We start from the raw sequence: 15,634 nt of genomic DNA, 5'->3' as shown, positions 1-15,634 counted from the left end.
TGTAGACGTTTGACCGGGATTGTACTTGTGCTATCAGCTGCTGCTCTTCCTCTTACGACTCGGTGACCTGTACACCATACCTTCAAGTGCCAGTAGTGACTCAATGAGACAACTTGTTATCTTCAAGTTACTGCCTACTGATATTTCTGGTGGAGATAATCCCCGCACAGAGACCGGAAACATTACTAAACTCTTTTCTTGAGCTACTGCTGGTCTTGTTGCACACACCCCGTCATCCGCTTGCGTGTCGCGGTATGGCCCTCACCTGCCCTCAAATAAGAATGCCTCCGAATCCCCCGAACTCTGAGAAGATTCAGAAATATTACAAAATTCGGATTCCCCGACCTATCAGTCTAAATACCACGATTTCTTTGTATAGGATTTCAGCCACTAGATTGCTGCACCTTGTATAAGGTTTGTATAGACGCCTAGTTGTTCGGCAGATAACGAAAAGCTTCAGTCATGCTTGATAGCTTTTGGAGATTTTGTAGAGAGTAACAAAGTATCCCTAGTTAGAATCAAGATAACCAATTATCGAAGTCAAGATCTTCTGCGGAAATTAAGCTAATTTACGGTTATACACATTAGTCTAGATCGAGATCACTACCTCCGTACCTTGGATCACCCGGGTGGGCACAAAGTTCCGCTACGGCATATTGACGCAAATTCTCTATCAGCAATACCAGTAGTAAAGGACAGTAAAAAGGGAAACCCCGCAGTAATCCTACAATGGTCTCCTAACATACAAAGTTAAAATTCAACAAATCTAGAATTCCCTCCGTGTAACAGTAAGCCAGGTTCAGTCTAAATTTTCAAACTGCATATACATAGCGTGGGCCTTCAACGCTCCCTACACCTTCTCCAGCATAACCGCTCTAGATCACCCCAAGGAATACCAAAGAAATGGCCTCCACCAAGCTATTTGAATCGATTCCCCCATTCCCAAACACTATTCCTGTTGCCAAACTCCTCAAAATCTCTCTATCTAGCCTCATATCTGGCGACCCAGACGCCGCTCAGGATGTCCTCACAGCATGCCGCACATCGGGCTTCTTCCACCTCGATCTATCCAACTCCCCACTGGGCGAAGCCATGATGCCACTTGTCGACTCCATCTTCCCCACCATTCATGAGACTATGCAACTCCCACTAGAAGAAAAGATGAAATACACACAAGACGCCCCGAGAAGCTTTCTAGGGTCAGTCTGCTCCCTCCATTCTCCACCGTCTCTCTCTCTCCCCTTATTTCCCCCTTCTTCTTGTTATTTATCACTCTAACAAACACACAATACCAGCTACAAAGCCCTCGGCGTCATGAAAACCGAATCAGGGGCCCCCGACCGCTGCGAGTTCTGGACCATCTCCCAAGACGACATCCTCGGGACCACTGCCCCGGAACAGCCGATGCCCTCCTGTCTCAGCACGCAACGGGGGTTGTTCAAAGCCTATTTGTTCTACGGCCGCAGCGTGATCGCACACATCTTCCACGCCCTAGCGACGCAGCTCCGTCTCCCTGACGACGCTTTCACTCAGTTCCACGACCCAGCACGGGAATCGGGGACGATTCTCCGGCTTATGCGATATGCGCCGGGCACTCAAGGCGAAGAGGATCAAATGCAGACGGGACTACTGGCGCATACGGACTTCGGAAGCATCACGCTCCTGGTGAATGTTTTGGGCGGGTTACAGGTCCTCAATCGAGCTGGGGGTTGGGAATGGGTCCGGCCGGAGCCGGGGTGTTTGATTGTGAATATGGGGGATGCGATGGTTGAGTGGACGGGGGGTGTGTTGAGGTCCAATATGCACCGGGTGGTGTGCGCGCCGGGGGAGCAGGCGGAGTTGGATAGAGTCAGTTTTGCGATGCTGGTCAGGCCGTGCAAGGAGGCTAGGATGGAGAGGTTGGTGGGGGGCTATATTCCGAGTGTTGAGAGTGACGGCGAAGAGGGTTTGGTAGCAGTTGGGACTGGGGGTGAGGGAATGACGGCTTGGGAGTGGGAGTTGAAGAAGGCGATGGCGTTGAAGGAGGGGAAGGATTGCGCGAGGAGTCGTGGGGGCAGAGATCTTGTAATTTAGACGGATGGGATACTGAGGCTTAATAGGTGTTGAATCTTGATTCGTAATCTTATTTCGGATATGTATTGGACTTGTAGGAAGAAGCACGGGATATCTAGATATAGTTTCACAATTTATGTTCATGTAATCTCCCAGTCCAAACGGGTCGCGTAGCATTATACGCCTTCATCTTCTTTTTCACCTCCGCAAACGGCAACGGAGCAATATCGACTGGATTACCCAACTCTACCCGTTTACAATCTGGCATTAACCACCTCACAGCTACCGGCTTCGGCGCTGCCGCCCCAACTTTGCCCCTTGAAAAGGACTGACAGGCTGCAGCCCAGAGCTGAAGAAGATGCTTGGTTTGCGGCAAGGCACCAAGGAAGATCGGAAACTCATGCGGCATCCCCTCATACTCATTCCAGACCACTGAGACACCAGACTTCGCTGCCCGACTTGCCACCACCCGGTTCCCATCCACTCCGCGCTCCTCACAGCCACACGCGAACCACATCGGCGGTGCGCCCGTCCAATCTTCCACGGCTGCGGGACTGACAAGTTCATGGTCGAGCAAAGCAGCGACGCAATAGGGGGCTTCGCGCGGCGGACTCGCAGGCCAAATGCTATCGGTGGGGTGGCCGGGCATACATGCGGGCTGAAGCACGTTCAGGATGTCGGTCTCGCCTTTACAGTGCCAGGAGGGAAGTGAATCACACTGATCACACCAACCGCTTACGATCGCAAGGCCGGCAGGGAGAGGTAGCGTCACAGACTGTCCATGGAAATCGAACGTTGCGTCCAAGGGAGGAAGTTTCTGCATTTCGAGGAGGAATTTCATGAGTCCCAGGGCTAAATTCGCCCCGGCACTATTTCCAGCCAGCACGATCTGGTTCGCGGGGATGGCTGGGTAAGGAGCCCCGGGTGGAGGGTACAGTAGACTTGCATATGCGATGAGAATGTCGAGGATCGGAGCGGGGAAGGTATGGGATGGCGCAAGACGGTATTTAATGGAGGCGACACGCGCACCGGTTAACCTTGCCAGGCGAACGGAGGAAGCACGATACTGTGCTGGGCCACTGAAACTGGGAGATATATTAGCGGATGCTGTTTTTGCGTGAGGCAAGATATCATGACATACTAAAGACCGCCACCATGAGCATAGAGGATGGTCAGTCTGTTATCGCATTCCTGCAGCAGGGCACGAAGCTTGTCTTCCTCTGGAATATCCGGCTCAGGGGCATCATCTGGGACTTGAGAGCGAGGGCCGATGAATTCAACGCCCACGTCGGCGATTGGAGTTTCTTCTTCCGGCGAGATGTGGTGGTACTCTTTCTTTAAACGGTGGATAACTGAGAACAGGACGTTTCTGATTGCCGGGTTAAAAGGTGCTGAAAAGGTAGTTCTTGAGATCCAGATTCCTCCACGTGCTGGGGTATCGAGCGAAGTAGCTTTCTGGAGCTGCGAGAGGGGCAGCCATGGTGAATTTTGGTATTTCTGGCAGATACGTTTGACAAGCTTCTTTTGATCATCGATTGAGGCCATTCTGGAATATGCCTGGGGTTCTGCTAGTCGTCGTACTCAAATATTTCAAAAGACTGATCGAGATCAAGTACCTCATTGCAAAAGACAGTAACGCTGAGGAACAAAGAACAAGTTTCGCCTTTTTGTGTTACTTTAACGACCCCGCGCGGCCAACCAAGGCAATTCCATTCTCTCTCCAGGCTATCAGCCCTTGCACGACCCTAACAATCCCCCGTACTAGATAAAAGGTCCAAGTTGGCCTCCACTCCTCCTCAGTCGTCCTAGCGTCAGCAAAGGGGTCACGATCTCCTCCAATTATCTCCTTCGCCACCTGCAAGCCAGCGACAAAGCCATCCTCGTGAAACCCATACCCCATCCACGCCCCAGCAAAACTGACATTGCCGCCGGACTTCAACAAATGAAGGCGCTTGAGAGCCTGAACACTCTTTGAGGTAATTTTGGGATGATGATACAGGTGCCAGCTGCGAGCTTGACAGGGGGCGGTCATTGGGTTCATAGTCACCAGCACTCGGCCTGGGCTCCCCTCTTCTCCAGGACTAGGAATCGCCTGCAGTCTGTTCATGTCGTACGTTACAGAAAACCCACCCCCATCGCTTGTCATCCTTGGTGGCCGAGTGACCGAGTGAAAATCATCCCTGCAAGAACGGGGGCTTCGGAGGATACAGTTCCAGGACACACGAGCCGACGGTCGCTTGGGGAGAACCTGTCACTTGCTGAGAATAATTGTCAAATACCGGGCATAAACACATACTGTTTCGTCCGAATGAAGTACACAAACTGTCCTGCTAGTCTCAAATGCTCCTAAGACATCATCTTCCTCAGCGCTAACCTCATCGCCGAGCATTTGCAGCGCAATTTTAGCATGCACAGCCAGTACAACATGATCGAAACTCTCTACAACTCCGGTGCCTGTGATTATGGACACACAAGAATCTGGATTTCTTGTTATACGTTGTACTGCTATCCCGAGATGCAGATGATGTTCTTTTGGCAGTCCTCTCACAAATGCATCTATGTATGTTTTCGACCCATTACTGAAGCTGCGCCACTGCAGCTTATGGGTAAGAGTGTCCAGCAGGTGATGCTTTGACCTGAGTACTGATCAATAACATGCCTCTCGTCGCACGGGGGGTCTTACATGAACCGGATCAGCGTCTCCGCCGGGAATGTACGTGCAGCCTCCTCAGGATCAAGGCACCATGGAGCTGCCACCATGGGGATAAGATAATATCGCTTGAACTGCGGGGAGTATTGCTGTCGAGTCAGATATTCTCCGATAGACTCAAGTTCATCCGATTTGCCGCGCTCCGGCTTTTCGTGAAGAATATCTGTTGCGAAATAATTAAACCGCACAATGTCAAATACCAGCCTCCAGAACCATGGTCTGAACAGATTTGAAAAACACCCCACGAAGCTCCAGAAAGATGCACTTCCCCACTGCCTGAAACCATCGCTATCCGAGACACTGAAGGACATGTCGGTAGCAATTGTCTCAACACCGTGGGCTTTGATAAAGGCGCTGAAGTGGGCTATTATGGCAGTAGCATGGATTTCTGGACAGGGTTTTATCATGTCTACTTACGGTAGCTTTCCTCATTCAGAATTACAAAACCTGTGTCAACGTCTCTCACGGTGCCGTTCCCGCGAAACGGGACGGAATTTGCATGTCCGCCAAGTCGGCCATCGGCTTCATATAAGTGCACTTCGTAGTCGGAGTCCCGCAAACCCCAGAGACAGGCAATACCGGAAATTCCACCGCCCACAATAGCAACCCGCTTAGGAGGGCGAGAATGTCTTGTAGTCATGTTCAACCAAAGAGGCTTATGGTCCCAAAGGGTGACAATGTCAAAACAGAACGCTTAGGTTCTCCACTCGTTGCTTCGGCGGACAGATACTTAAGTTTGCATGAAGAGCAGCATATCAGCAGTGGATGTGTAAGCCATTTTCATACGTTCAGTGTCATGGTGGTGTTTATGCAGCTTACCCACCTAAGAAGACATAATCTTCTCCGTGCATTACCCTTCTCCATCAGATGATATGCGACTCGGGAGGAAAAAAGAATAGGTAGTTTGTTGCACGACATATAGCCGAATAGAATATGCGTATGCAACGATATGTTTGAACGATGTCGGGCTTACGTGCTACGATGTCCAGTATGAGCCTGGACCGGTTATTGCTGACAGGATTGTGCAGAGGGAAATTGGTAGAGTATCACAGGGTCTTGCAAATTCCAGCCCGAGCTGGGTTGGATTGATATCTCACCCCGCCTTTTCTCCTTCATGTCGACCTCACTAGTCACGCAGAACTTGTTGAGCTCTCCAACTTGTCCACTTCTGGATCTAAGTCTGGGCTACCAGGGTTCAAATATGGCTCAAACCTAGATAAGCCATACCTTAACTGTTAAACATTAAGGGGGCTTACAGATCGCTCACTCACCGAGACGTCCAAGGGGCCAGCTTAACCCAGGTAAAATACAGAATCATCGCTATGTTCTGGCAGAACTGAGAATATAGGGATCGATAGGGTGACGCTCTGGTAGTCTGCAAGTATAAAACTTTCGTAGATCCTCCTCACCCCTGCGGCTCTTGTCACTAGACTTGTCGAAACAGGAGCCAACGGCTATCACAGGCTATAGGTCAGACCTTTATATTGGAAATAAATGGTCCGTATCTGGAATGGATACCAACACAGATATTAGCCGCGCCAATGACCTGAACATTACCATCAGCGTCATGACTGTCGCAATAGTGGTCACCACGAGTATCCGAATTGTTGGCAAATTTATATGTCGTCGGGCATTAGGGCCTGAAGACTACCTCATACTTCTCGGGACAGTAAGCCTGCCTTTAGTCTTATGCTCAATCATTTAGATAACCAAAAAACTCCCGCCGGGGCTAGGCCCTTGATCTCGTTGCCAATGCTTTTGACTATAAAGCTACGGCTAGCGGGTTTGGCCGACACACCCGCTTCCTCTCACCTCCTTCCCGCATCCAGGCCGTTAAATACGCGCAGCTCGCCGTCGCGTCGCAGCCTGGGCAATCTGGAGCATCAAGCTGTCTGTCTGCTTCTTTCTGCTTACGCTTATCCGGGGTACAAAGCACCGCTACTTCCGCTGGGCAACGTACGCGCTCATGGTTCTAACAACGATATCAATGCTCGTGGGTGTTGCATTGTGGGCGACGCAGGCGAGGCCACTGGCTAAGCTGTGGGATCCCAAGATTGAGGGAACGACGCTGAGTCCGCACAGATTCTTAGTTGTTACATATGTTTTTTATGGTAACCTTGCCTCCTCTTCCCCTTCTCCTTTCTGCTCTCATCCTAGGCCCGCTTTGGGGATGACACTAGAAAGTTAAACCCTGCTGAATGAATGGGATACAGGGCTCGGTTGCTTCACGAATATCTTCTATGCTCTTTCCCCAGCATACTTTCTGTGGAATGTGCAGCTGGAATGGCGCAAGAAGGCGCCTGTGCTAGCTATTATGGGTTGTGGAATCATGTACGTTACAACCATTACTTGCTCCGATTCCCGTACAGTAACCCAGAACCCCGGACAAGTATAGATATACTAACAGCCATAGCGTAACAATAGTTGGTTTCCTCAACATCGCATTCGCGCGCGACTTCCTAGACCGCGCAGATAGCACTTGGGCGCTGACGAATGAGTTTATCTGCGATATTATCGAACGGAACATCTCTGCCTTTGTTGCGAATCTCCCTGCTCTGTGGCAGTTAGGGAGAAGATTCAGGGAGTGGTCATCTAGAACGAAGACTGGAGAGCACCCTACTGGCAGTGACAGCAGTCGTTTTGGTCGGTTCGAGTTCGGTCGCAATGGGTATAATAGTAGGCTGGATTCTGAAGATAGGAATACTCACCCTTTGCGGGAAAGATCCCGGGGAGGTGCGGCTGGAGACCGTTGGTAAGACTAGCTGAAACAGGAGTTCCTTTGGAGTCAGCGAAAGAAGGTTGATAATTTTGGGATGGTCAAATTGCGTGTGCCATGTACCTCTATCTTACTTTAATATAGATAACCGAATCATCATCTCCGAGGACACAACTTCATAAAGTCAGCCTACGACAATATACTCTGTCTTAGGGAAATAACATATACAACATGAAACTTCGCTCTGTTTTACTCAAGTCACGCACCCCCGACGAATCTCACAACTCTTTCCCAAATCAAGGCCCGAACCACCGCTGCCACGTACCAAACCCACTGCGGAGCCCTATAATGGCTCCTCACAAAGTCATCCAAAAAGTATCTCTCAAGCTCTCCTCCTCTTATTGCATCCTCACCCCTACCCTCCGGCTCCCTGGGTAGAATCACTGAACGAATGTCCTCTGACCGTAGCCGGGGTAGTCCCGGATACGGATACAAAGCACCAAGTGTCCCTCTCAGCGGACGCACGGTAGCTAAAACACAGTCGAGGAGGCACTGAAGCGAAGTAATGAGAAATGCGTTTGGACTATTCCGATCTCGGAAAAATTTGTTCTCGTAGGATCTCTCGGCACGAGATATAAATCCGATAAGCTCCTTCTTACTCCTGGATTCATCTATAGACATTGAAAAGGGAGTGATCAGGCAAGCTTGAGCGGTACGATTCTCTATCACAGGATCTAGACATGCGCTCATTAGTAAACTCGCCAGGGAGCGATGGCCTAAGAGAATCGTATAGAATCGTGGAGTGAGAACGGTAAGTACGATTGTTGACGATAAGGGCGTTTCGGCTGCGGTGGGTGTTGAGAACTCGATGTAGTTATTGTGAGAATGGGTTGGAGATTGCAGATGAATATGGAATGCATCTGGTGCTGAGCGGAGGATTTTTTGTATGTATGCGGATAGAATAAGGGAGATATAGCTTTGTTTTAGTTTTATGGAGATGTCAGTTCTGAACATGTGCTATGACAGGGCTCTCTATCCTGGGGTGGCTCGCATTCATACCTTTCAGAACTAGTAGCTCGACGTGGAATAGTACCGGTGCGAGGCTCGGGGCGATACCAGATATGCAGTTTCCGCCGATGAGCTAGGAGGATGGCCTCGAAGACGATCCGAGGGTCTACAGCGAGGCTTAGTTAGTCACGACAGGCAGAGCGGCGGTCAACTGAATAGGACAGAACGGGGACTTTACATGTGAACAACCCTACCAAGCACCAGGGAAAGAGTAGACGCATTGCCTGGTATGTCGTAATTGAGAACGGGTCAATCGGTTTCTTGTCTGTCCAGAGCCGGGTTACCATCTTTGGACGGCTCTTCGATGAAAGGAGCGTGGCAGTGATATGGATCACTTCATTTTCTGAAGTCGGCGCTTGGCTCGGATCCCGCGCAGAGAGGGAATATTTTCCTTTTCGTGAGTTGAACGGAGAGACATGAAAGTCCTTTGACCAAGTATACCGGAATCTGGAAGTATCATCCCCAGGTTCTCGGCTGTTGTCTGTTGCAGGTAGGAAGTATAAACGCCGTTCACCAAACGTGTTGTTGACCTCCACGATCATCGCTCGCAGTTGGTATTCATTCGAGTAGAGGAACCAGAAGGACGCCGGGCAAAACTTGTAGTTCCAGACTCTTGGAGATGTGACAAGATATGCTGTAGGATACGAGGCTGGGTCTTCGCCCTGGAGGAGAGAAAAGAAGTCAATAGGGATGGAAAAGTGATAGCAGAAAACACACTTGCGATAGTAAGAAGTCATCCAGTTTCTCGCTGATCCTGAGCTGGGTATTGTGCCGTCCAAGGTGGTCTTGAGCATTGACTTGGAGCCAACCTCGCCGCCACCATGTGCTTGTATCGACCGATAGGAGCCAGTTTGATGGGCACCGTCTTATCGGGATGCCGACCATGAGAAACGGGTACAAGAATTGATGTGTCTTCGGGAATAGGCGCCTATGAGAAACTCGGCCCCTTAGGACCAAGGGCTTCTGGATCGTGAACGTATCCTGCTCCTTGGCTTGAGGGCCGTTTCGGAGGAATAGACTACATAGGTTCCGTACAAACCCCAGCAATAGGCAGGCAGTAAGAACTAAAGCAATGCCGTCCTGCATTGGGCGCAGTTCTAAGGCCATCATAAGAATTTACGCAGTTGACAGTGCCCCAGCAATCCAGAATGAGAAGTGCGAACAGATGCTGGCGTTACACAGAAAGCCCCCGCTGCTGGTTTGGTGGAGGAGCTTGTTTCTCATCACTTTCCCTTCTCCTAGTCGAATCTTTCCTCGCCACAAGGATCATCCTCAGAGCACAAAGAACATAATCAGTGTCTTACAACATGCCTCCGGAGATATCAAACCAGCAACACTTGGAGGCGAGTAGTCATTTAACGACGGAGGCAGACTCTCCCTCTGAACCAGTTACATCACCTCCCCTGACGTCACAACAGTGGATGCAAGTTTTGAATGCCTTTGTAGTATTCCTGAACACATGGTTGGTTGCTCCGTGGGAGCAGATTGTGTCCCTTCATTGTCAGTCTCACTGAGTGGCCTAACTAACTTGGTAGGGGCCTTCTTCTTGCATTTGGAGTCTTCCAAACATACTGGGAACAGGTGCAGTTCCCGGACAGATCCAGCTCTGAGATATCCTGGATTTCAACCGTCAGCGGCTTCCTACTGTTATTTAGCGGCATCATAACTGGCCCTCTCTTCGATTACGGCTATTTCCGGTCGTTGGTCGTGGCAGGCAGCCTGTTAGAGGTTTTCGGGTTAATGATGATTAGCCTTTCGACGAAATACTACCAAGTCTTTCTTTCTCAGGGTATCTGCATTGGTCTGGGCGGGGGCATGCTCTACGTTCCTAGTATTGCTGCCGCGGCCGCGAGCCTACAAGAGTTTCGCCGCGCCAAATTTATAGGGCTCATTGCGTCCGCCACTGGCATAGGTATGTCGCCTTGCGATCGTGTTTTCAAAAATAATCTCAGATTCTAGTTGCAATGAACAGGCGGCGTGATCTACCCGATCATGTTCCGCCAACTCTTGTCCAGCGTAGGATTCCCCTGGGCAGTCCGCAGCATTGCCTTTGTCGTTTTCGCAACCTATCTCTTATCCTGGGCCATTTTACCCTACAAGACTGTCCAGAACACTACCATCCGACAATGGTTCGATAGTTCAGCGCTTACCGAACCTCCATTCGTCTTAGCCATTATCTCCGCCTTTCTTGCCGGGGTCGCCTACTATCTCCCACTAATCTACCTCCCTTTGTTCGCCGAAACTGCCATCCTAGCCCTTCACAACACAGACCTACCCTTCTATCTCATCTCTATCGTGAACGGGGCGTCTGTATTTGGCCGTCTCTTCGCCGGGCTCCTCGCAGTGAGAGTTGGACCATTCGAAACATGCACTGCAGGGCTAGCTGCCAGCGCCTCTCTGCTCTTCTGCTGGGTTGCAGTGAGTTCAAAGGTGGGTGTCATCGTCTGGTCTGTCTTCTGGGGCCTCACATCCAGCATCATTGTATCGATGCCCGGAGCGATGCTTCCGTTGCTTTGCGCGTCGTTTTCGGTATTGGGGACAAGGACGGGGATGTACTGGGCTAGCGTTGGGCTGGGGGTTTTGGTTGGGGGGCCTATTGGGGGGCGTTGGTGGGTAATATGACGGACAGGTCGGACTGGCTGCCTTTGCAGATCTTCGCGGCTTGTTGCATGACCCTTGGGGCGGTTTTTCTTGTTTGTCCACTTGTACATGTCCGTCGACAGAGGGCTATATAGCAGTGGCCAGGAAGGAGACAGCGATAAGTCGCCCCTCAGAATTGTATTAGAGGTGGCAAGGAAGAGTTTCCTGGCCCTTGAGACAACTATTTCACGTCCATGGGCCCTCAATCAAGGATTTCCGATTTACTATGGTCATTAGTAACGATTTTAAAGCATTCACCACAATTGATCAACTCCGGTATGACCTCGGGTTAAAGAGGATTCGATGGTAATATAAGAGGATTTAAAGACGAAATGGTATAAAACTGACCATTATAGATAACATTTATAACGGAGCAGTTAACTGGAATAAGTTTAGAGTAGAATGCGCTAAAAGAACGGTATACACGTATTACAAGGCGCTATCTAATCGAGACATGGTTAGCTGATCAATAATTAAAATTGCATTTTCAGAGAAACGGAACAGAGCTTGGAGAAATGTTTCACTTGCTTCAGGACCCTCTATAAATTGTATCAGCGAAGAGTATATGTAGTCTCACGAAAGTAAACTGCAGGAATCTACTGGTTTAAGGCCAGAAGCTATCATTATCGGAGTTTATATTGGCTGAACCTTTATATAGTGGTGACATACATTATTTACTACTCATTTAGAGGCATCTTGATGTTCTATAACTACTCTCAATTGCAATTTGGAGGTAATGTTTAGCTCTATATCCTGGGTGGTTTCAGACCCATCACATGACCCTGTACTAGTATATCTCAATCCGAAGGTTCCCCACTCGTTATCAAAACGCTTATCAATTTCCATCCATCTTTTCCACTGCGTGGCACTTATCCCATGACGTTAGCTGGTCTTCTATGAGTGGTAACAATCGTTCGCCAGTTCAAACCACCAGTAGAACCCGTTTAGGGCGTCATAAAGCTTGGTGTGTAGATTTCCCACTCTGCCCTTCCACAACATACAGACTTTCAGGGTGTGGAAAACTGTACTGATAAATCCTCAGTGACCGGTGTCGGACTCGTCATATACGATGTAAGCTACCTTAAATAGTGACTCAAGTCACGACGGCTAACACGATAAAGGCAAAGGAGGCTCAGGTGGCAATTCTTGCCATGGTTGCCGGCGGGCAAATAAGCCATGCACAAGCCGCAAGGATGGCATGTTCCGCTTTGTTGAGTACACCTCTGCAGAGAACGATTCGGGGGATCATCAAATCCAGCCTAGCCTTCCGGCAAGCAACATTACTTTTATTAGCGAGAACAATGCAGACTTTGACAACAATGGTCAATCCAACAGCAGGCCAGCGGACCATAGCGACTATCAGCAGTCGTTCCAATATTCTCCTTCACAGGTCCCGACATCATATCCCGTCGGGTCTCAATCTCTCCTTTCGCCCTTAAAAAGTGAGTATGAGGCGTCTCTTTTCAAATACTTCATGACGTCCCTCTCTCCTTGGGTAGGTATTCCCTGACTTTATCGTAACTCTAGAGCATGGCTAACCATAATCTTTTGCGACGTTACGTAGTTTGACTACTGCGATCCGAACCGGCATTTTTATACATACATCGCCAGCTCTGCGTCTAGTAATCCTATCCTTTTGTATGCTGTTCTAACAGTGGCTGCTAGACATCAGCGCTCGCATTCAGAGCGCGAGCAATCGATTGCGGATGAATATCAACAATACTGTCTTGAATCATTGATATCCGCCCTTGATGACTCTGAGAAGACATTAGATGAGTCACTCTTTGCATCGGCAGTAATTCTTCGTCTCTCTGAAGAAATGACAGGTGTGTGGAACCTTGTTCTGAAATCCTGCACTTACCAAAGGGCATGTATTAAGTCGTCACATGCAGAGCCTTCTCCCAGGGAAGTCGTAGACTCCCACACCCTATCTGCCCATATCCTTGTTCGAATCAAAGAAGGAAATATCTGCACATCAAGCTTCACAGATGCAGCCTTGATCGTGGTCTTGCGACAAGAGATCTTCGTCGCTAACTTGACACAACGGCCGGTGGGGTCTTTCACTGACCACTGCAATATCGACACGTCACTGGGTCCGACTTCTGAAGCAATGTGGACGTACCGGATCATCGCCCATGCGGCCAAGATAACCGACTTTGTGTATGGGGACGTCATGTTCAGGACCAAGGATCGCTGGAACGATCTTATGCAGTACGTCCAGGACTGGGAAGACAGCAGGCCGAATTCCTTCATGCCGATTTATAGCGAAACGAAGAATCCACCGTCTAGTTGCTTCCCTAAGATCTGGTATTGTAACGACTGTCACGTCGCGGCCCGTCTGTATTTGGAACTATGCCGCATCCTCCTCTTGGCGTCTGATCCAGATGCCACAGCACTTCGAATTGGGCGATTGCGTCGTATGCAAGATAATGATGACAAGATACGGAAGTGCGTTCGAGTCATATGTGGGGTTGCTCTCACAAATCCTGAGTTCCATACTACCCGATCTATTGCAGGCTTGGCGATCGGGTTATGCGGCGAACTATTCCATGACCCGAGGGAAACTAAGGTTCTCTTGGATTTGTTATCTGCCGCAGAATTACATCTCGGGTGGCCTTGTTTGAAGTTGAAGGAAGATTTGCGGAGGTTTTGGAGGCTACCCGTGGTTGAAGCCTAACATTTGCTGTGCATAAAATGCGAGATCTCACTACGTATCGGCTAGAGGTGATCTTCTATCTAGTAAGACTTCTATCGCTCTGGCTCGTGGCTTTATGGATGACTGAACATATAACTTTCAATTGACTCTGGACGAGGAATATTAGGAGGCTTTCTTCGAGACTTGTCTCAATTGCTATCTCGATCAACCATGGCGCATCTTCACTTGCTAACTAGCTCTTTAGTCTTAATCTATGCCCGTTCTCCCAGTCAACTACCCCATGAATGACTGGAACAGTGTTCCTGCTGAGACTGGCAACAAAATCACCAGTTACCCTCTATGTACTGCTGACGATGCCGCCACCCCTCTTGCTGAGGTAGTCGATACCGCAGTCGAGATTGAGGTCGGGATCTTACTAGTCGTAGTTCCAGTAGTAGTCACCGACGACGCAGTAGATGTAGTTCCTTTCGGGACCTCGGTATTCATAAGAGACATCGATCCTCCTTGAGACGTCGTAGGATCAGGTGGGCCACATTCCAGCTCGCCCCTGTTAATTCGGAGGCCATTATCTTTGGGGCAGTTAGACAGATACAGTCAATATACTATTACTAGTGATACTTACTCACTTGAGCATGTTTGTTATTATTTTTATACTTGCACGTCAGGTACCATCTATCCAGCTCGGAGTTTTCGCATCCCTTTTTAAATGCATTTCCACTAGTCGGGGTTAGCCGTCATATCCATGGATGTGTTGCAAGGAGCCCGGGAGGGGATATAGATACTTGGTCACCAGTTTTAGGTTCTCTGAACCTTCTTCGATGGCGTAGCATTTGTTCAGGTCCAGAGCAGTTGTTTTAGTGTGTATTTTGCCATCGCTAAGGAACTCACAAGATGCATTTAGGAATAACCCAGTAGATTTTGCCTCAAGCTTGGGATTAAAACAATTGTAGGCCCGGCCGTTTTCGCTACGGACAGCCACAATTGTCGAGATGAGGAGAAGGATGCGGAGGAGCATTGTAGGTGTTTGTTTGGTGAGTATTTAGGCAGCAAACGTAGTAAGTAGGATATTTCCTATCGATGATGGGTATATACATATAGTGGAAGGGTCCAGGTCGGGCTATTTATCTCTGTCCTCGGCTCATTCACCACGATGGTACCTAAGACTTTTGTGATGAGTGTTTGAAGGTATTTGACAGTGTTCTTTATCAATGTTTCGAATACAAAGCTGTTTTTTTTGAAGTTGTGACGGTGGTCAAATTTCTGAGACATGATATCCCTTCGAGGATGTGATAGTGTGGTTCAGGAGATACAAAGAGATCTTGTCTCGGATGGTCTTGTCTAAAATTGAAGAAAACTCTGAGAAGCCTTTGAATTGTAAATGTGGTTGAATCCTCAGAGCATTCCGAGATAACTGCTTTTCTGCTTAACAGATCGCTATTGGTTATAAGCTGCTATGATATGACACTCCATATTCCACATTCGAACCCCCTAAGGAAGAACACAGCATCTCCTACCGATTCAAATACAATCTCTTCGAGCAATGATCATTTCTTTAGTACCAATAGCTTCTTGTGACTACACTGGCGCAATTACCATGGCAGCATGCGGGGACCCACTGCGTTTGCCTGTCTAGAGAGGTTCTACACTACCAGAGTGCTCGAAACAGCCCAACACCCCGTTGCGGATAGTTACAATCTTGGCTATGGTCTTATTAGAGCGGGTTTCATTGTATTCATTCATAACAAGGCCAGTACTTACCCAAGTCCGCGGTTTTTCTTAGAGAGCTAACATG

The 15,634-nt window shown here is 49.0% G+C and overlaps 4 protein-coding genes across 4 annotated transcripts; 3 read left to right on the top strand and 1 right to left on the bottom strand.

The window, feature by feature from the left end:
- Positions 1–903: 903 nt before the first annotated feature.
- ANOM_002949 (uncharacterized protein) lies at positions 904–2,073 on the top strand (the record flags this gene model as incomplete). Its single annotated transcript, XM_015548206.1, has 2 exons — positions 904–1,199; positions 1,296–2,073. The coding sequence occupies 2 exons, from the start codon at positions 904–906 to the stop codon at positions 2,071–2,073; spliced, it is 1,074 nt and encodes a 357-aa protein (XP_015409968.1).
- Positions 2,074–2,179: 106 nt separating this feature from the next.
- Positions 2,180–5,417, bottom strand: ANOM_002948 (uncharacterized protein; the record flags this gene model as incomplete). Its single annotated transcript, XM_015548205.1, has 6 exons — positions 2,180–3,137; positions 3,194–3,632; positions 3,880–4,300; positions 4,349–4,688; positions 4,736–5,126; positions 5,180–5,417. Coding segments are annotated over 6 exons (2,778 nt in total), but the record flags the coding sequence as incomplete, so codon positions are not given.
- Positions 5,418–6,272: 855 nt separating this feature from the next.
- ANOM_002947 (uncharacterized protein) lies at positions 6,273–7,512 on the top strand (the record flags this gene model as incomplete). Its single annotated transcript, XM_015548204.1, has 4 exons — positions 6,273–6,431; positions 6,496–6,718; positions 6,976–7,093; positions 7,176–7,512. Coding segments are annotated over 4 exons (837 nt in total), but the record flags the coding sequence as incomplete, so codon positions are not given.
- A 2,341-nt stretch (positions 7,513–9,853) lies between these two features.
- On the top strand, positions 9,854–13,863 carry ANOM_002946 (uncharacterized protein; the record flags this gene model as incomplete). Its single annotated transcript, XM_015548203.1, has 6 exons — positions 9,854–10,008; positions 10,082–10,458; positions 10,519–11,155; positions 12,229–12,257; positions 12,308–12,681; positions 12,751–13,863. The coding sequence occupies 6 exons, from the start codon at positions 9,854–9,856 to the stop codon at positions 13,861–13,863; spliced, it is 2,685 nt and encodes an 894-aa protein (XP_015409965.1).
- Positions 13,864–15,634: the final 1,771 nt, after the last annotated feature.

The sequence above is a fragment of the Aspergillus nomiae genome (genome assembly GCF_001204775.2).
Source record: "Aspergillus nomiae NRRL 13137 chromosome Unknown contig00039, whole genome shotgun sequence".
NCBI classification, from domain to species: domain Eukaryota; kingdom Fungi; phylum Ascomycota; class Eurotiomycetes; order Eurotiales; family Aspergillaceae; genus Aspergillus; species Aspergillus nomiae.
Note: the sequence above shows the minus strand (reverse complement) of the source record. Positions and strands in the feature narration are given on the sequence as shown.